This window comes from Myotis davidii, unplaced genomic scaffold (assembly GCF_000327345.1).
Source record: "Myotis davidii unplaced genomic scaffold, ASM32734v1 scaffold70, whole genome shotgun sequence".
Taxonomy (NCBI): domain Eukaryota; kingdom Metazoa; phylum Chordata; class Mammalia; order Chiroptera; family Vespertilionidae; genus Myotis; species Myotis davidii.
In genome coordinates, this window is record NW_006282434.1 from 1,249,230 (window position 1) to 1,268,144 (window position 18,915).

At 42.0% G+C, this 18,915-nt stretch overlaps 1 protein-coding gene across 1 annotated transcript in view; it reads left to right on the forward strand.

Moving 5' to 3' along the window:
* TNFSF11 (tumor necrosis factor superfamily member 11) overlaps positions 1 to 14,511 on the forward strand; it is a 30,676-nt gene extending 16,165 nt beyond the window's left edge. Inside the window, exons 3-5 of the mRNA XM_006752967.2 lie at positions 7,910 to 7,955; positions 8,036 to 8,134; positions 13,813 to 14,511. Coding sequence (XP_006753030.1) covers positions 7,910 to 7,955; positions 8,036 to 8,134; positions 13,813 to 14,234 — 567 coding nt within the window. The 3' untranslated portion in view covers positions 14,235 to 14,511. The remainder of the gene's footprint in view (positions 1 to 7,909; positions 7,956 to 8,035; positions 8,135 to 13,812) is intronic.
* The last annotated feature ends 4,404 nt before the right edge of the window (positions 14,512 to 18,915 follow it).

Here is an 18,915-nt window from a genome sequence, read left to right on the forward strand (position 1 = left end):
TTATCTGTCTGCAAAGACGTGTCTTTTCCAATCAGCCGGCTCTTCCGCGAGAAATGAGCCCCAGGTGACCGTGCTGGGGTGGGAGGAGGAGGCCAGTCCACATTGGGTCAAGCTCTTCACTGAGGATTTTGAGAGATGGTCGTGGGATGGCAGCAGCTGGTGCAGTTAGGAGGTGAAGAGATTAGGAGGTTAAAAGGGGGTACTTGGGTGGGAGGGAGGTAGAATGCACATTTAGAGACTTTGTCTTTGAGAGAATGTTTTGCATCAGTAATTTCTAGTAAGACAGAGTATTCAGGGATCAAAATGCAAAGTTACCAGTTTTAGTGGAGATAGCTCTTACCTTCAGGATTAGAGGGCGGTGCTCTTTCTCCTCTCTCCTCTCCCCTGTTCCTGCTGGGACGCTGGTGAGGAGCTGCTCCCCTCTGCCCAGTGCTCCCGTCCCCTCCTGTCCTGGGACCCTGCAGGGCTCTGCTCCGGGGACCCTGGCTGACCAGCACAGCCTTCGCTAGACCGGTCATGATAGACACCTACGTCCAAGTCGTGTTCTGTCTTACTTTGCTTTGAGGTATGTTTTGAATGGCCCCCATCGACTCTTCATATGGAACTGGGGGGCTTCTATCCAGGCGCAGATAGGATATCCCCCACTTTCTGTGGATTTGAAGGTCCGTGTGAGCTTTAGGGGTGGAGGAGAGTCAGAGGCTGAGACAGCGATGCTAATCCTCTCTTCAGTTGCTGCACAGCACCTGGTGGGCATGTTCTCTGTGCCTTGTAAACCAAGAACGCCATGGAAATAAAACCTTTACAATTAAACACGAGCTGCCTGAGGGAGCACCTGTACACAAAACCCTGCACGACCCCAAGGGCAGGATGCTTGCAGGGAAAACTGACCGCAAGTAGTTCCGTGTGGCTGGCACCTTCGGTGTTGGTGATCAGGGGTATCTTTAGGGCGGTGGGGCTTGGGGGCACAGGGGAATAGTGGGAGAGCCTGGAGCAGTAGTTGTGTGAGGCCTGTTAAACAAAACACCAAAATCAAAAAAAAAATTGACTAGACACCAGCAGCGTGGCCGGGTGGGAGAGACACGGCGTGCATCCTCTCGGGGTCTGCAAACATCCCTATCCATCAGGTACAGGAGGGGAGAAAGATGTAAGCCCCTGAGAGCTGACATTAGCTGTGGGCAACGGGGCGGCGGGAGAAGGTGAAGGGGGCAGCTCTGGGACAGGCAGAGCTCACCGGAACGGTGCTCCCCGTGGATGGGCTGTGGGCAGCGGGGAGCCTGAGTGTGACAAGAAGCGGAGGCCCCTGGAGTTGGACGGTGCCTGGCTTAACGATCTATGGAAATAGCCACCTGGTCAGTAGCCCGAAGTTCCCACAGACAGACAGGAGTGTGAGCAGTCTTTTGTCTGAGCTGGTCCACAGCTATTAACAAGGCTAACCTTTCTGTCTCTTGTACTCTCTGGCGCTGTAATTTTCATTTCCATCTCAGAATGCTCTCCCCTCCGGGCCTTCTCCTCCCCGCCCAGTAAGGAATGTGGGCTTGTTCTGGAAGCCCCTGGGCAGCCACTGGAGGGTTTTCAGAGAGAAGGAGCTGCTCCTGTGGAGGACTCTCTCAGTGTGAGGAGAGCAGGCTGGGAGAGGCGGTGGAAGGCCTTCCTGCAATCCCAATGAGAAATGCTGGAAGCTCGAAGGAAGGCAGTGGTCCTCCGCTGGAGAGGAGGGCATGGTTTCTGAGCTATTTACAAGGGGGACATCTGCAGGACTTCTTCGCAGGAATAGAAAACTGGCTACTCATTTTCAGAAAGTACCCATGTGTGGCATTCATGTGCTAATGTGGCTGACGAATACACTAATGTATCAAGCTGGAGAAGAATGACATGAAGGTTATCATTAAGATGTTAAAATAAATGCATTACATATGTTAACAAGTGTATGAACCCTGTGTTGTATCTGTCAGACGGGGTGTTACATCCTTGTTCAACCAGCCAGCTGTCCCTGCAGCTGCTGCTGGAGTTGTGGAGGGAGGCAGCCGCCTGAGACCCTGGCTACGAGCTGTGCCAGTGGTTTCCAAAGCATCTGGTGTACAGATTCCTTCTTCTGTGCTCAGATCGCAGGTACCGCCCGGGTCACACAGTGCACATCCCGATGCACAGGGGGGATTTCCAGCCTGATAAACCCAGACTCCGGCAATTTCACCTTTTCAGGGAATCTTTACAGCTGGGGATGTCCTCAGTGGGAACTTACATCTATTTATATTATTTTGTAAGACAAAAAACCCCCACTGCAGTCAAACAAACTTAAGCCCAATTTAATAGCTTCACTCCTGAATTGGCATGTTACCAAAGTCTTGTTTGGGGCAGTCACCAGCGGAGTTTGCAGAGGCAGGCTTAGCTACCATTTGTGGAGAATGTTAAAATTCCCTGGAGCAAAATTCCCAAAACTGCTCAAAGGAGTTGAAAATACTCCTAGGTGTTTATGTTTATTCTTATCCAGTACAATCTCTCCTAAGTGGCCCAGACTTATTGAGTTTGAGCCAGTTCTGGGATGTCTCGCTCCTCCTATGTTTGGCAAAAGATCCTAAAACCTTTAAAAAGAGGAACATCAGCCTGCCTGGTCCCAAAAGACTGCAGACATGGTCTGTACTCTTCATTTCCCCTGTCATGCCCCTGGGAATTGCACTTCTTGGAGGTTGAGTTCAGGAGAAGTTGAAGGACAGCAGTGTTAGAGACCACAGTTACACAATCACATCGATCCTTTGTGTACTTTCTTTCCTGGAGGCGACATTGTGAAATCCCAACATTTTTCTGTGAGTGAAATAAAAGTTGAGATTAAAAAAAAAAAAATCATTATCTTTTGTTTTCCTGTCTGCTCAAACGTACTCTGACAGCAAAGATGAAAAGTGAATGCAGTCTAAATAGGAAAATACCACAATGAGAAGATTTAAAAAAAATGTTGTGAAATTTCCTCATTTTTATTGTTTTTAGACGTTGGAGTGGGGGTGGAGGGCAGTTTCAAATCTGTGAAGCCTGGCGGTGGCTCCCCAGGCTTGTCAATGTTGGACAGCGTCCACTAGGTGGCAGTGTGCTAGAAGATTTCTTTTATCCTTGACTTGGCAGAGATTTCCTTGGATGCTGACCAGTGGTTTAGTTTTCCTTTTTGTCCTGTTTTGAAGGGTGAAATGAAGCTATCACGATTTAGGTCCAAATTATGCTTATCTAAAATTACTTAAATTCTCTGAAAAGCCTACTTGTTACAGTGTAACCATAAATACGTTCATTCATTCATGTGAAATTTTCTTAGCAATTTACAGGTATTGTCATGAGTACTTGATAGAACCCAGAGGGAATTCCTTTTGTCCCTTGCATGTAACAGATACTAAACACGCTGTATTCTGAGAAGGCAGATCTGTGGTCTTCCCGGGGAGCAGGACACTGGGTTCTCTTTAGTGGCTCTTAGCCAAGAGAAGAATGCAGGACAGGCCTTCTGCCCAGCTTCCTCACCCTGGAAACTGCCTCTCATTTCTGCTGGAAGCTGTTTTCTGGGAGGTGTGTCCAAGCTATCCACACTTCTCTGCAAATCTGTGGGCATTCTGATAGTGTAGACAACATATACTTGCATTGGATGTTTATCCAGAGGGCTTTTAAAAATTCATGTACAATTGGATTTAAAATAAGATAAAAATGCTTTCTAAAAAGATCTCATGCATTTGAATAATTTGTTCAGAGGAGAGGAATTAGGATGTTCTTTGTAGTGCTTTTCCCAAATTAGATCAGAACTTTCTGAATTTAAAGTAACCAGAAACAATGCTTGAATGATAAGATTGGGGACTAAAGAACTCCGCAAATTTTAAAACATTCCAATTGATTTGACAGACGTAGAGGAACAATGTGGATGAAAATGAATGTAAATCCAAAGCTTAAAAAGTAAATGGAATTGTCAGAGTGAATTTGGATAGTGCTTCAGAAGGAGTTCCTATGATCTTGAAAATGAAAAATATTAGCTAGGAGGGAATTTGAGAAAGATCCATGCTTGGGTGTACATAGCAACGTATCTGACTTGGGGAGAAATGGCTTCTGCTCTGTGCAGTGGACTTGGACAGATTGCCCCCTCATGCCCAGGACCTGCATGGCTTAGTTTGGGGGGTTCATCAGACGAGCCCTGAACATAGCTCAGCCACCTCTAAGCCCATTGTTTTCTGAAGCCCCTGGGAATTCTGAGGCCATATTTCCTGATGTGGAGGCTCCTTTTTGTCATATCCCGAGTCAAGCTGCGCCTCCTCTCTGAGTCATTACTTCAGGGAAGGAACCACCCTCTTGACATGTGTGGGGAAGGAGAGAAAAGACTTTTTCCCCTCTACCCTCCTCAGTTCTCCAGTTGGAGCCCTGTAACTTAGACTGACAAAAGACAGATGAGCAAGAGAAAAGTATGCAAATTTACATGCTTTATGTGACATGAGGAACTTCATAAGGAAATGAAGACCTGAAGAAATGGTTAACCTGAATGCTTATACTAGGTTTGGTGAGGAGTGGAAAGGTGTGGGAAAATGTGATAGGACAAAAGGGTGTGAGGGAAGGGCAGTAAACTGGGGGGGACTTAGCAAAGGCCTCAATTCTGGTTGTTCTCAGCATCCTCTGGGCTTACAGATAAAGGTGTTCCCTTCCTCCAGGTTTGGGGAGCATCTCTCACTTGAGGGTCTTATGACCTGCTTCAGGGAATAAGACGAAGGGCAGGTAGTCAGTCCTTCCTGCATCTGATGTTTCTCAGATTCCTTCAGCTTAAGGTATTCAGTATGCCAAGGTATCATTTTTTGGGGTAGTGTGCTCTGAAGCCCATCACTGGCCATTAATATCCCCCCCGCCACCAGCTTTCAGGAGTATGTTTGATGACTATATCTTAAAAATGGATATGGGCTTTTAGCTCTAAAAAAGAGTCACAAGGCCTGGGTTCAAGTCCCAATTGTATAAGGTGGGTTCTTATTCTCTCTCTGCCTCCTAAAAAATGAGGTTAGTAATAGTTACCCAGCCTCTGAATCAAATATGATAATGTAAGGGAAAACATTTTGTTGGCTATGAATGTAAAAGATGATTTAATATGTGGAATATATATAAATTGTGAGAGCATCATAAATCTATGACTAAATAGAGATGTCACCAAACAACTGTTCAAGGGAACCCTGAATTAGTAATAATGTTTCTCACTACCTGCTATATATGAGAATCACCTGCGGGGCTTCTTTTACAAACGACTAAGTCAGTATCTAATTGAGTTAGACTGGCTGGGCTTGGGGCCAGGGCACCCTAAAGGTGTAGGCTTAGAAGAATGTTGTTTGTGGTTGTTATCTACACAGACAAAGAACAATAATCTTAGGGTGCCAATAGTTGGGAGGGAGTGAAGATACAAGAATAGACATTGAGAACACACTTTTTTTGTAGAATGAGGTTATAGACACATCATGTACCCCCTTTTCACATGGAAACTTCCCTGCAGCGTTTCAGAGAGAAATTGCAATCCCTGGATACCCACAACAGATATAACATGAAAGCAGCATTGCCTTAGGAGTCTTCAGCTAGAATTTTAATTCATCCTTGGTTATGACACAGTTTCTTACTTTTTTTTATAGCACACATTGCAAGTGCTTCTGAACGGTGCTGGTTATTGAAATTTCTTGCAACAGAACAAATCTGTGACAGCTCTGACCTAGAAACCACTGATGAAATGGGCAGGAGAAGTTCATTCCCAGGTGGGAGAGAACAAATTTTCCCTGCCAACTAATCAGTGACTGGGGCCTGATGCTTCTTTAGCCTCCATCTCAAGCTTCGAGAAAATCTCAGATTGCCCGTCTCTGGTGTCTTTTGGGGTGTGAAAGGGATTGCTGTTCTCAAATTGAGGCCCCAGGCTGGCAGCACTAGCTCACCTATTAGAAATGCAAATTCTCAGGCCCCACCCCAGACCTGGATCAGAGACTATGTTTTAACATGACCTCTGAGAGACTGTGATGGATGCTCAAGTCTGAAAACCACTGAGCTCCCACAAAGGCTCTTTCCATATTTTTCTCAACAATAAGTTGTGCTTCTCAGTAGAAAAGCCTGAAACAGGAATCTGCAGACCATACTTGGCAATGCTTCCTCCTCTGCTCCTCCTTCCCTTTGATGATGAGGCACAGCAGGGCTACAGGAAAAATGAGGGGTAGACAATTTTAAATTACTCTATCATCAGGTTTCCTATTTCAATGTTTTAAGAGATAGCAATCAGGTAAACATATATTGTATATATAAATGTATAAAGATATATTGTATTAAAAATATATACCCATTATAAAAGTACAAGGAGATATATATATACACACACATACATACACACACACACACACACGATGCATTGTGCATATATAACATCTTTGCTGTAAATGCAGCAGAGATCAAATCAGGAAATTCTATGTCAAGGTAGAACTGGAAATCCAAAGGCCATGGTAAGAGATGGGAGATAGGAGGTCATCAGGGGAAAGAAATAAAACTTGGAGGCGTAGGGAGAAAAGCAATGCCTGGTAAGGGTCTCTGCCTTGTACAACTCAAAAGGGGCTATGATTTGCCTAGAATTGCCTGCAGCTGTGCAGTGCAGTGCCCTGTGTCAAAGCAAGGACAGAAGGTGGCCTTGGATACACCCCTACAGTTTATTTCCATAAGTCAGTCACACTGTGATTTCTTCAGGACTTTAGAACAGGTAACTGAAGATTGCTGGGCTGTCTCCTCTGAGGGTCTTTAAAAATTGAATAGATTCTCATCTCTCGTGGAGGTCCTAAAGGTAGAGAAAAGAATCAGTGTCGTCTTATCTCTAGAACACTCCCAACTGCTAACAGTGGAAGTTGTGTTGGTGGGTCTATGTATCTATTATCTACTTATCATCTTTCTCAAAGTGATTCTCTCCAGACACTCAAAGAACTTAAGCATCATGGCCCATCCTATAACCATCGTGGAGGGGGATGCTTAGCATGCAGGGTCATTCCAACAACAGAAATCAGGAATCTCTCCAGAGCAGTTCTGGTGTTTCCACTCTGCTACGTGCCCACATGCATTATCTCAGTGACTCTTCACAATTGCCTTATGATAGAGTTGCTATTAATATCCTCAGTGTAATAGGCAGCTGATTCGAACTGAGCACGGATTTGAACTGAGGTCAAAGCCCAAGGTTTTATTCACTCCACCTATTCTATGGTAGCTAAGGTCCTGATTCAGGTGAGATGGAGTTCCCTGTTGGGTCCTTCGTTCGCAGGGCTCACATTGAGATATTCAATTACCTACACTCTTTATGGACTTGTGTTCTTTCCTTTTTTGAATCATGCTTCTAAGCCTCTGTTTGCAGCATTATGTGAGTTAATTATTGGTACTCCAAGAACTCTTAGACTTCCAAGTAGTACTTTAAACATTGTGACTTTTTAAAATAAAATACTAACCACTGGTAGCTAGGCATCATTCTATTTCTTGTAGTGTTATGACAGAAATTCACTAATGAAATAGACGTGAAAAGAACCTCCCTAAAATTTAAGACTGTTCTGTATTCTGTGGTAATTGTTATTTTCCTAGTTAAACTTCATCCCCATCTGTGTAACTGTTACACATTTTTAATTATGTTCAATTATTTTATGTTTTGTAATTTACATTGTCTTTTATTTCTTCTTATTGTCCAAAGTATTTTGTTAGATAGTAAGTATGCAGTCTACTTTTTAAGCACTTCAACATCATTTTTTGGAGTGTACTCCCCTTGATAGCTACCTAGAATAACAAGGGATTTTACTCCCTGTGTACTTCTGGCAGATTTTAAAGGAAAGAGAATTCATTTATGGTATGTCCAATAGTCCTAAATTCTTACTGCTTTACCAAAAGAATGTGTAAATAAGACTCTTTCTTTTTATTTCAGGAATTGCAGCATATTGTTAGATCTCAACACATCAGAGCAGAAAAACGTAAGTTTGGATCTGTATGAATACTTGAAATTCCATAAGGTCACTTGTCTTTGGGCTAACATGGTTTCTCTTATATTCAGCTACAGTGGAAGGTTCATGGTTAGATCTGGCCAGGAGGAGCAAGCCTGATACTCAACCTTATGCTCATCTCACTATTAATGCCACTGACATCCCATCAGGTAAGTTTCATTTGCATCCAGCTTGGAAAATATTTCAAGAGTCATTTATCAGCCCCATTTGAATACTCAAACCTATTATTAACCTTATTACCAAATTTTTGAGAGCCCTTAACTTCTAGATCAGAAGAAAGACACTTAGTCTTCAGTTGGTGATCCACACTGTGGAAACAGTGATTGGCAAGCATGTCAGAATGGACATTATTACTATATTAATTTTCAGATCATTGAGTGGTTTATTTTAAACTAGAGGCCCAGTGCACGAAATTCATACATGGGGGCGGGGAGTCCCTCAGCCTGGCCTGCATCCTCTCGCTATCCGGGACCCCTCAGGGGATGCTGGGCCTAAACTGGCAGCCGGACATCCCTCTCGCAATCTGGGATGCTGCATGCACCAGTGACCATACTTTTCATACAGGTGAAAGGCGTCTTGCTGTTGTATGGGCAGGTACATTTTTTTGCCCTGATTATAAAAAATAGTACATAACATGATCCTTCTGAGGCAGTAGCACCATTTTCCCCATCCTAGGGATGAAAAAACTGAAGCAGAGAACGCTAATTAATTGGCTTGTCCATGCATATCATTGCTGCATCATTCTCTTTTTTTCAGTGTTAGAATAGTCTTGTCAGGTTTTAATTTTGAAATCTAAGAGACTGTTCCCAATATATAGGGCAGGGTCCCTAGGCCTGGCCGGCAATCAGGGCCATCTGTGGGGTGACTGGCGTGCGAGGTGATCAGGAAGGGGGTGCCCTGCCGGCACCCACTTTGGCTGACGGCCTGGTGCTGCCCGGGCAGATGCTCAATGCAGGAGCTTCCCCCGGAGGTCAGTGCACGTCATAGCGACTGGTCGTTCTGCAGGTCATTCTGCCGTTGGATCAATTTGCATATTAGGGTTTTATTATCTAGGATGATTGCCAATTAAGATTGCATAACTGGGAAGGACAATCCCTTATTATGCTCATCTATATTTACCCAAGTAAAATTGACACATCCCCAGTGCTTACCTGTGAGGTACATGAATTTATCCAGTAGTCATATACTCAGCCATCTCCTGCAGAATTCCAGCTAGATGGTTGACAGAGTGATAGTTAAGAGGCAGTAGCCCTCTTAGAAATGAAACATACTTCTCCTTCTTCAGCAGGTTATCACTTTCTTGGGGGGGAGGAATTTAGCTCAATAAACTGGAGACTTGGTTATCTTTTGGAAATGAGGAAAGCCAAAACTCTGGGCCTACATCAACCTGAATGCCCAGCTATTTCATCATAGAATCCCCACTGCTTAGTCCATCTTGGGATATTCAATCACCAAAAATATTACAAGGAACATTATGGTCGAGTGACAATTGAACATTATCGTTTTTATTATTATGTCATTTATTCAACATACTATGTATTGAGCATTTCACTCTGAATTCCTGTCTCTCATCGTTACTACAACCCTACAAGATAGTGATTATTTCAGATTGGCAGACAAGGAAGCTGAGACCTCACATAGTTACCTGCTCAAGGTCACGGTGGCGGCAGGATTGGAAGTTGAATTCCACTCTAGTTGATTCCCAAGTTTATGCTTTTTACAGGATAGGTTGTTATCTAGGCTCCTGTTGCCAATTGGATTAGTCAGAGGGGGAGAAATTCATGTTCCTCTTTTTTTTGTAAGATACAGATTTTATAGGCAAGGGGCTCTAACGCCTGACTGCCTGGGTTCCTGGCCCCACCGTACTGTTTACTGGCTGTGTGACTTTGTGCGGATTATTGGCATAATTGTGCCTCAGCTTCTTCACTGGGACGGTGGTAGTATCTACCTCATGGGGAGCTATGAATACTTAATGAGGAATGCAGTAACATTCCTTTATGGAAGCTGACATTTAGTAAGTACCCAGTGAACACAATTTGTTATTGTTATTTGAGTTTAATTAAATAATTATACATATTCCACTTTGTTGTAAAAATGATTTAAGGCAGATATTTCTTGGAGTTAAAAAAAATTCAGGTTTTAGTAAATAATTTTGAAGCCACTATCATCATAGCATGAGCCATGGGGGGATTTTTCCTGACTGCAGACATAGAAAGTGAGAAACCAACTCTTTAGATTTTAGATGATTTCCCTAAACTATCTATCCTGTCCCAGATACTTGCTTCATAAACAAATTTTCTTTCTGTGTGTGTATGTGTGCCTTACGGTGTAGCTACACCAACTTTCTGAGTGTGAAACTATTTTGCATATTAGCAAAGGCAATCAAATTAATACTTGATGTGTCAGCTGTGTGTGCTGTGGATGTACTCTGCATTTATCTCTTCAGTTCATTTCAAAGAGCATGTGAAAAAAATATTGCATTAAACTGTGCCAGAGTCTGTTTGCCAAGAACAAGCATGCTGCAGTTTCAAAGCTCTCTCTCCAGGCACCTAGAATCAAATCATTGCCAAAAAACAAGGCAACATTTCTGGTTACTTTCCAATGGCTATTAAATTTGAGTCTGAGTGATATGAATTAGTGTATGCTTCTGTTTAAAAAGATAGAATTTGCTCCTCTGGCTGGGCCAATAAGCCCTTGAGTTCATCTATCTCCCAGTTTTGGCCAGTGCTAGATGCTTCACAGGAAGATGGCTTTAATTTTTCAAGTTCATTTTGGGCCTCTGCTTCATACTTATTTACACATAAGAAAAATCAGAACCTGCCTTATATTGACTGTTAGCTTGTGCATTGGCAAAGCTTCTTGAATAAAATACATTGGGAAGTATTTTGTGAGGCCAGGATATGTGGATTTCTTTAGGGTTAAATATCTGTAGCTATCTCTTCTCCAACATCTAACAGCAGTGACCATAGAGACTGGGGAGGGAGCTGGGATAAGAGGCCATCAGCATGCTTCATTAAGGATGGAAACCCAGCTCTGCCAGGAGAGGCCTTCACCCTGATCACAGCGTAATCTCATCCTGCTTCCCACTGTTGTCTGTTCAGGGGTCCTTTCTCCTCGGTTTACTGTGTGTGTTCCGTCCTCTCTCGGACAGTTCCCCTCACAGACAGTACCCTCCCTTCCCTCAGCCCACCTCTCTTTGATCCAAGTCCTTCTGTCCTCTGGCTCCTTTGTGTCCTCCCTGGGCTGAGCTCTCCTGCTGCCACTGATTTCTGAGCTTTCACTGAACTTCAACCATGTGCTATGTGACATGCAGAAATGAAAATGTCCTGTTTTTCGTTGTGTGTGCCCATTCTCATTTTATCCACTACTTGTGTGGTTAGTACCTTGAAGGTACACTGCTTTATATAATTCTCAATTGTGGACAGAGGGAATGCCCATAAAAAGCACAATGGTCATTTATTGAGTGACTGATCAACTAAATTGATCAGTGAATGAATGAATAAGTGGATAAAAACAGAGCTGTGTTTTGTAGGAAATGACTCACCTCCCACCTGGTTTTAACTAATAGTGGGAGTGGTATGTAGTCAAAGGTCCTGTGTTCTCCCCTCTCTAATTTATATTCCTTCCTTGCCTTCCCAAGCCATGTCTCCGAGCCTTTGGTTTAACACCAGCTGCTCTACCCCATTGAGAGGTAGACTTCTCCTTTGTCTTTCTGCTCCTCTCTAACAGCAATCATAGGGGATAAATTATAAGACAAATAATTGATTGTATAAGTATTGAATTCAGGAGTAGTGTAAGAAGGAAGGAAACGCAATATTTTGAGCTGGGAAACGTCTTGAATTTTCTTAGCTTTGTCCATGGGTCGTGTAGCTCTATATCAGCCTGGTGGAATTACTTGCTAGTTTTTATGAGGATACGATGAATAGTCTTGTAATCTCCTCTTGACTCACTGGGGACCTTGGAATGATGTTTACGTCTGGGATGTTTTAACCTAGGATGACCTGAGGCAGGGCCTCCAATGAAAAAGGACTTGTGCTGTGGTGGGTCCTGGAGGTAGCTGTACCTGTAAGGTCTTGTAAGGCTTGTTCTAACGCCCTCCCGTGATGAAATGTGGATTTCAGTAAATATATTGTCCTGGGACAGAAGGATTGGAGCCATTGGCTTTCACTCCACAGGCCTAAAGATGAGTTGCTTCACTGTAGCTTGGCCTCTGTGCATTGCCCACCAACCTCCCTGCCCCCCGCGGTTTGCTCCACCACCGGGCTGGTTTTTGGAACCGTCTGCTATTGAGGTCTCCAGACCATATTCCAGGCTGCCTAGTGGTCCTACAGAAACAGTAGAGAATTCTCTCTGTTGTGGCTTTCTAGAGAAAGCTGCATGTACTCAAGGCTCCACAGGATTCAGACTGGGAAGATAGCCAGTATGGGTTTATGATTTTGCAAGAATCTCCCAGGGAGTCACTGTAACCTGAGGGGTTGACAGCTCTGATGGATCTGTGGAATCTACTTTAAGCCTAAATCCCATCATGGCCTGATGTTTTTGTGGGTGGCAGGCAGCAGTGGACTTCTCCATAGTTTCCTTGGCTGTAGAGGCTAATCCCAACCTCCAATCTTAGACTCTCCAGGCCTGTTTTGCCTTGTTGAAATCTTAACAGATGATAGTCCTCATTTAGCATAAGCATTTACAAGGTTTCTGGAGGAAAAGTGTATTTTTGGATTTTCCACAGTATAACAACTTTCCCCCCACTAGTTGATACCTACTTGAATAATAAGTGTCCACATAAGCACAAATGATTGATTAATTGGGTTTATCATAGAGGTATTGACAATTTTTAGAGACCTAATAAGATACATTAAATCCCTAAAATGTTAAAAGCATTGAACACACTGCTGATTTAGAAGATTCTTGAGAAACTTTTACTGCTCCAGAACAGTAGCATGGGGATAGCTGTCACCACATTTCAGGGGGAGACGGGACTAACAAAGAATTCTGGCCTATCAGGAGGTTTTGTGATACTTTGGTCACCCAATGTCACTCCAATAAATTTCATAAAAAATAAAACCACAAAACAAACAAAGAATCTTGTGAAGTTGTGAAGCTGGGGAGTGCAATGCCAGGAGTAGTTCTTTTGTGAACTCTGGGAGCAACTTTTCCATTATGTGAGACTGGGAAGTATTTGGACTGTTGGAGGAGGGGGAAATTGGCGGTGATAATAGAGTTTTAGGAGTTTGACCTTTTGGTCAAAGTTACTGTGACCCAAACTTTCATCTCCTTCTACATACTGTTTTCCATGAGTTAAAAGAGAAGATAGAATCCTTCAAAGTATGAAAGTTAACTGTACTTATTTCAGGCTTCCTCTCTACTGCCTTTAGCTCATTCTCTTTCTTCACCATTGAATGACTTCCTGCTTCTGTTGGCTGCATCTTATTTCTCCTTTGTGTTCTCAGGCTCAGTAATAACTCAACAAAGTCACTCTCGATCCCTCTGGGGGACCATCTCTCCTTCTTGTGTATTCCTATAGCAATGAGCTGCACCTCTCCTGTCAGGGTTCATGACTTGCTTCTTGAACACATACTATACTTAACCCTGAGGGAAGGAAAAATGAGTTTTTGTCTTTGGACCCTCTCAGGTGCCTAGCAGAGAGCACTAAGTACATCTTAATGTATTTCTCCCCTTTTAGAAGATCAATTCTGAAAAGTTATTCTCCTGTTGAAACAATGACGGTTATGCCATGTATTTTTTTAAATTTATTAACCGCATAGAATTGTGAGGATGTCCTTGTCATTGAAGGGGTGAATTTTAAATCACGTGCCTCTTCCCTCCTCAGGTTCCCACAAAGTGAGTCTGTCCTCCTGGTACCATGACCGAGGTTGGGCCAAGATCTCCAACATGACTTTCAGCAATGGAAAACTAATAGTCAACCAAGATGGCTTTTATTACCTGTATGCCAACATTTGCTTTCGCCATCATGAAACTTCGGGAGACCTTGATACGGAGTATCTTCAGCTGATGGTCTATGTCACTAAAACCAGTATCAAAATCCCAAGTTCTCATACCCTGATGAAAGGAGGAAGCACCAAATACTGGTCAGGGAATTCTGAATTCCATTTTTACTCCATAAATGTTGGAGGATTTTTTAAGTTACGGTCTGGAGAGGAAATAAGCATCGAAGTGTCCAACCCTTCACTATTGGATCCAGATCAAGATGCAACGTACTTTGGGGCTTTTAAAGTTCGGGATATAGATTGACCCCATTGTGTGGAGCATATTGTGTATTTCCTAGGATGCATGGGAACTTATCTTTTAAACAAGCCAAGAAAGATGTACATAGGTGTGTGAGACTACTAAGAGGTACGACCTACGTGGTATAAGAAGACTCTATCCAGCTTTGGACTCTGTAGAGAGCATGTGTATTTATAGCCAAAGGAAGATGTTAGACTCAAGGTGTGTTACAGTCTGAAGGCTTTCTTACACAATGGTTTTAAATTTTGTAATGAATTCCTAGAATTAAACCAGATTGGAGCAATTATGGTTGCCTTTATGGAAAACTGTAATTGGGCCACAGGAGGGGTTAATTCTCTGGATCTAGCCCTTTTTTATGTGCCACTATGCAGCTGAAGTAGAGAGGGTGTTATCTAGCTGCAAAGGGATGATCATCTAAAGCAGCGGATCTCAACCTGCGGGTCGCGACCCCTTTGGCGATCGAACAACCCTTTCACAGGGGTCGCCTAAGACCATCCTGCATATCAGATATTTACATTACAATTCATAACAGTAGCAACATTACAGTTATGAAGTAGCAACAAAAATAATTTTATGGTTGGGTCACAACATGAGGAAATGTATTTAAAGGGCCAGAAGGTTGAGAACCACTGATAAAGGGTTACGTTCTTTTGAATTGTTACATCATGCTGGAACCTGCAAACAAATACTTTTTTCTAACAAGGAGAGAAAATATATGTATTTTTATATAATATCTAAAGTTATATTTCAGATGTAATGTTTTCTGTGCAAAGTATTGTAAATTATATTTGTGCTATAGTATTTGATTCAAAATATTTAAAAATGTCTTACTGTTGACATATTTAATGTTTTAAATGTACAGATATATTTAACTGGTGCACTTTGTAAATCAGCTGGGGAAAAATTGCAGCTAAGGGAAAAATATTATTTGTTAATATCAACTGTATTATATTTCTTCATTCTTTTTAACTTAATAGATTTTTCAGACTTGTCAAGTCTGTGCAAAAAAAAAATTAAAATGGATGCTTTGAATAATAAGCAGAATGTTGGCCACCAGGTGCCTTTCAAATTTAGAAGCTAATTGACTTTAGAAAGCTGACATCGCCAAAAAGGGTACATAATGGGAGACTGGAATCTGTCAAGAGTATTTATATAATTATTGGACAGGTGTTTTTTTTCTACAAGTGCTGCAAATTGTAAATTTTGTTTTTATTTTAAATGGAAAATAGATCAGTAGCTTTTCAGCAAAAGAAAGTCTTTTTTAATTGAGTGAACATTATTTTATACTGTACAATAAAAACATTGCCTTTGAATGTTATTTTTTTTTGGTACAAAAATAAATTTATAAGAAAATCTGTCTGTGATTTTGTGCTTCTCTTTTATATCTGTTATCATGTCCTCTTCAATATGGTAGTGCGACTTTTATCTTTCCAAAGGTTACAGAGAAATGCAGATTCAATTAAAAATTAGGAAGAGATTCAATTAAATTAATGAGCCTTGGAATTTGAAAAATAACTTGCAAGGGATCTGTATGCAAGAATGTAGCCAGATAGAGAGCAGAGGCTTCTTCACTTAAAAAAAGGAACTTTTATGCTATGCTCCTGAGGAAAAATGTTCATAATGCCTTGCAGAACAACTGTTTGACCTGGAGGAAGCCCTGAACATTCTGTACCTTCCCACAGGGAGGCAGGATTAGCTGTGGACTGATGCTCATCCTCGTGGAAATGTATGTGGGTGAGTTCTTCAACCGAAGCTAGTTACCTAAACGAGAGAGATACAAGAAAATGAGCAGCTTGGGGAGGCTCAGGAAACCATCATTTAAGGCACTGGGATATTTGTGGATAATGTTTCTTGATGGTTGTGATAAGATGGAAGGAGTAAAGAAATAGCAGATGTTACAAAGAAGAACTTAAAAATTTTAAACAGCAGAGCTTTGATGGAGGGACTCAATCATTGGCCAAAATACACCTATTGTCTTAAAACTATTAGTAAATCTAGGGTAGATTGGTCCAAAATATGACTTCAGTATTGCATAACCCTTTGGCTGAGTCTTGGTTTAAAGAAAACGAAATTTTGACAAGCAATTAGGGAATTCCTCTATTCCCCACTGACACAAAGTCTTGTATAGAGAGCCTTACTGGCTGTTCTGGCTCCTATAATGTTATTTACTGAGCACCAATGATGTGCTAGGCACTGTGCTGACAAGGCATTGGGGATAATATGCACTCTTTCTGCCCTTGAGTGGTTTCTGTTTGAGTGTGGGAAGCTCCAGGGCATGGGCATGTGAAGTGTGTTGTGGGAGCAGAGAGGAGACCATTAGACACAATCTACAGGATCACAGAAGCTCTAGAAATGAAATCAGGCTGGGTAGCAGGTGGATTGCAAGGCTCCAAAAGTGAATGTGGATTATCCATTAATATTTTAACTTGTTGCAACTAATTTGCAATCTCTTAAAGATGAGCTGAAGCTCAAAGTCTAGGGATGGAAAGAACCTGGAATCTAGTGAGAAAATACAAAGTGGCACCAGCCAGACTGGGGGACGCATGTGGCGGATGGTCTGCAATGCTAAGGGAGACCCTCCATAGAAGACCTTGACTGTAATGCGATTTTTATGTATGTTAAAGGGATTTTTAGAGCTTTGCTGGAATGAATCTATGATGAGGAAATGGTGTACACTGGCCTGTATCTGAAAGGAGGCAACTGGATCAAGTGGATGTGCCAGGAGGTGTGGAAAAGGCTTTTTTCCCCCTTCCTAGTGATGCTAAAGGCTTTCCTGAATCTGATAGCAGGATCCAAACCCCTACTTTTTTCACTCACATGCTACTTCTCACCCCTGCTTTTTTCTTCTCACCCATCCCTTTTTCCACTTCCATTCTTCTGTATGTGTTGTAACCCTTTCTTTTTATTTCCCCCTCACCCCCATCCTTGGCTCTTGCCCCAGAGGACAGGAGACCATTTAGTTTCTCTGTGCCCTTGGAGGATAATGAGGCTGCTGCATCTGATTGAGAGGGAACCAGATCCATGTCCACACTCAGCAACATCTAACTAAACATGTTGAGGAGTGACAAGATCATGTCAGGAAACTACATGCTTCCTGAATTGTTTGCTCATTTTAACTACTCTATTTTTTTTTAAAAAAATATTTTTATTGATTTTTTACAGAGAGGAAGGGAGAGAAATAGAGAGTTAGAAACATCGATGAGAGAGAGACATCGATCAGCTGCCTCCTGCACATCTCCCACTGGGGATGTGCCCGCAACCCAGGTACATGCCCTTGATCGGAATCGAACCTGGGACCTTTCAGTCCGCAGGCCGACGCTCTATCCACTGAGCCAAACCGGTTTCGGCATTAACTACTCTATTTTAATCTTCTTCCCAATACGTCAAACCTGAAGAAAGAAAAGCATGAAAATTTAAAGTCATCTGTCTTCTTGAGTCAACTCTATACCAGAGTCAGGCATCCTTGCATCTTTCCCAAACACCACCTATTCCGCAATTCTTGTTTAGTGAGGTTTCTTCCCTTCCACCTGCCCCCTTTCTTCTGCTTCCTTCTGTGTCATTCTTCTCCATCAGGCCATCCTAGAAAAATATCCAGAGAAGATGACCTATTTCCCCAGTGACTTAGGTGGGCATCAGAGCACCTCAAGCCTCACCCTTTCTCTATGTCGAATTATTGATTCAGTTTGAGATAGTGACATTCTACTTGTACATTTTGGGGATGCAACTCTGATTTCAACTTTCAGTTTCATGTTTAGCCTGTGGAGGAATTCTGGGCACACCAAGCAAGCCCTCAGTTCACTCTTGGCTTTGCTGATCGATTCTTTAGCTTCCTGGCTAGGAAATTGAAATATGTTTCGCAGTAGCTGCATTTATAAATGCTAGTTAGTTATTGATTCACGTTATTATGATTTAGCCTTATGTCACTTTTTACAATAAAATATTTGTACACCTTGAGTATTAGATTTTAGCTATAAAACAAATCTATCCTTTTGGTTAATAACACTTTTATGACACTTCTACTCTTCTATTCTTATAATTTTAAAAATTCTACTTTGTAATCTTCTCTCCTCCTCTCCCCTCTCCTTTGATGACTGATTTTCTTAATAGGAGCTTGTTTTATTGCATCTTGACCAGTAATCTAACTTTTGTGGTGACAATTTCTTTGATTTTATCAGATGTGGACTAGTTATCACATTGTTTATATTGCAACATCTGTAGAAAAATCTTATAGAATCATTTATGAAAATTAAAGTACAATTGACATACAATATTACATTAGCTTCAAATACACACCATAGTTAGTCAACATTTATGGATGGACCTAGAAGGTATTGTGCTAAGTGCGATAAATTAGACAGCGGTGGATAAAAACCACATGATTCACTTATATGTGAGAAACAAAACAAAAAGCAAAATAGAATCTTTTATTTTAAAAATTCGAAGAGTTTTTCCTTCCTGTTGGCCAAGAAATGAACTAGAAGTTACTTACTCCATTAGTAGCACCCAGTGCCAAGTGGGGATGAGAGCTGGTTTTAGAAACAGTATGTTCTTTTTAAAAAATTGATAAATATTTCAAGTTTATACGAGGGACCTAAAATCATGGAATGTCACTCTCTTGGGCAAAAACCATTTTCCCCCTTTTCCTATAGCTTCTGCATAGCTACATTTTCTCAAAAGCCTCATCTCC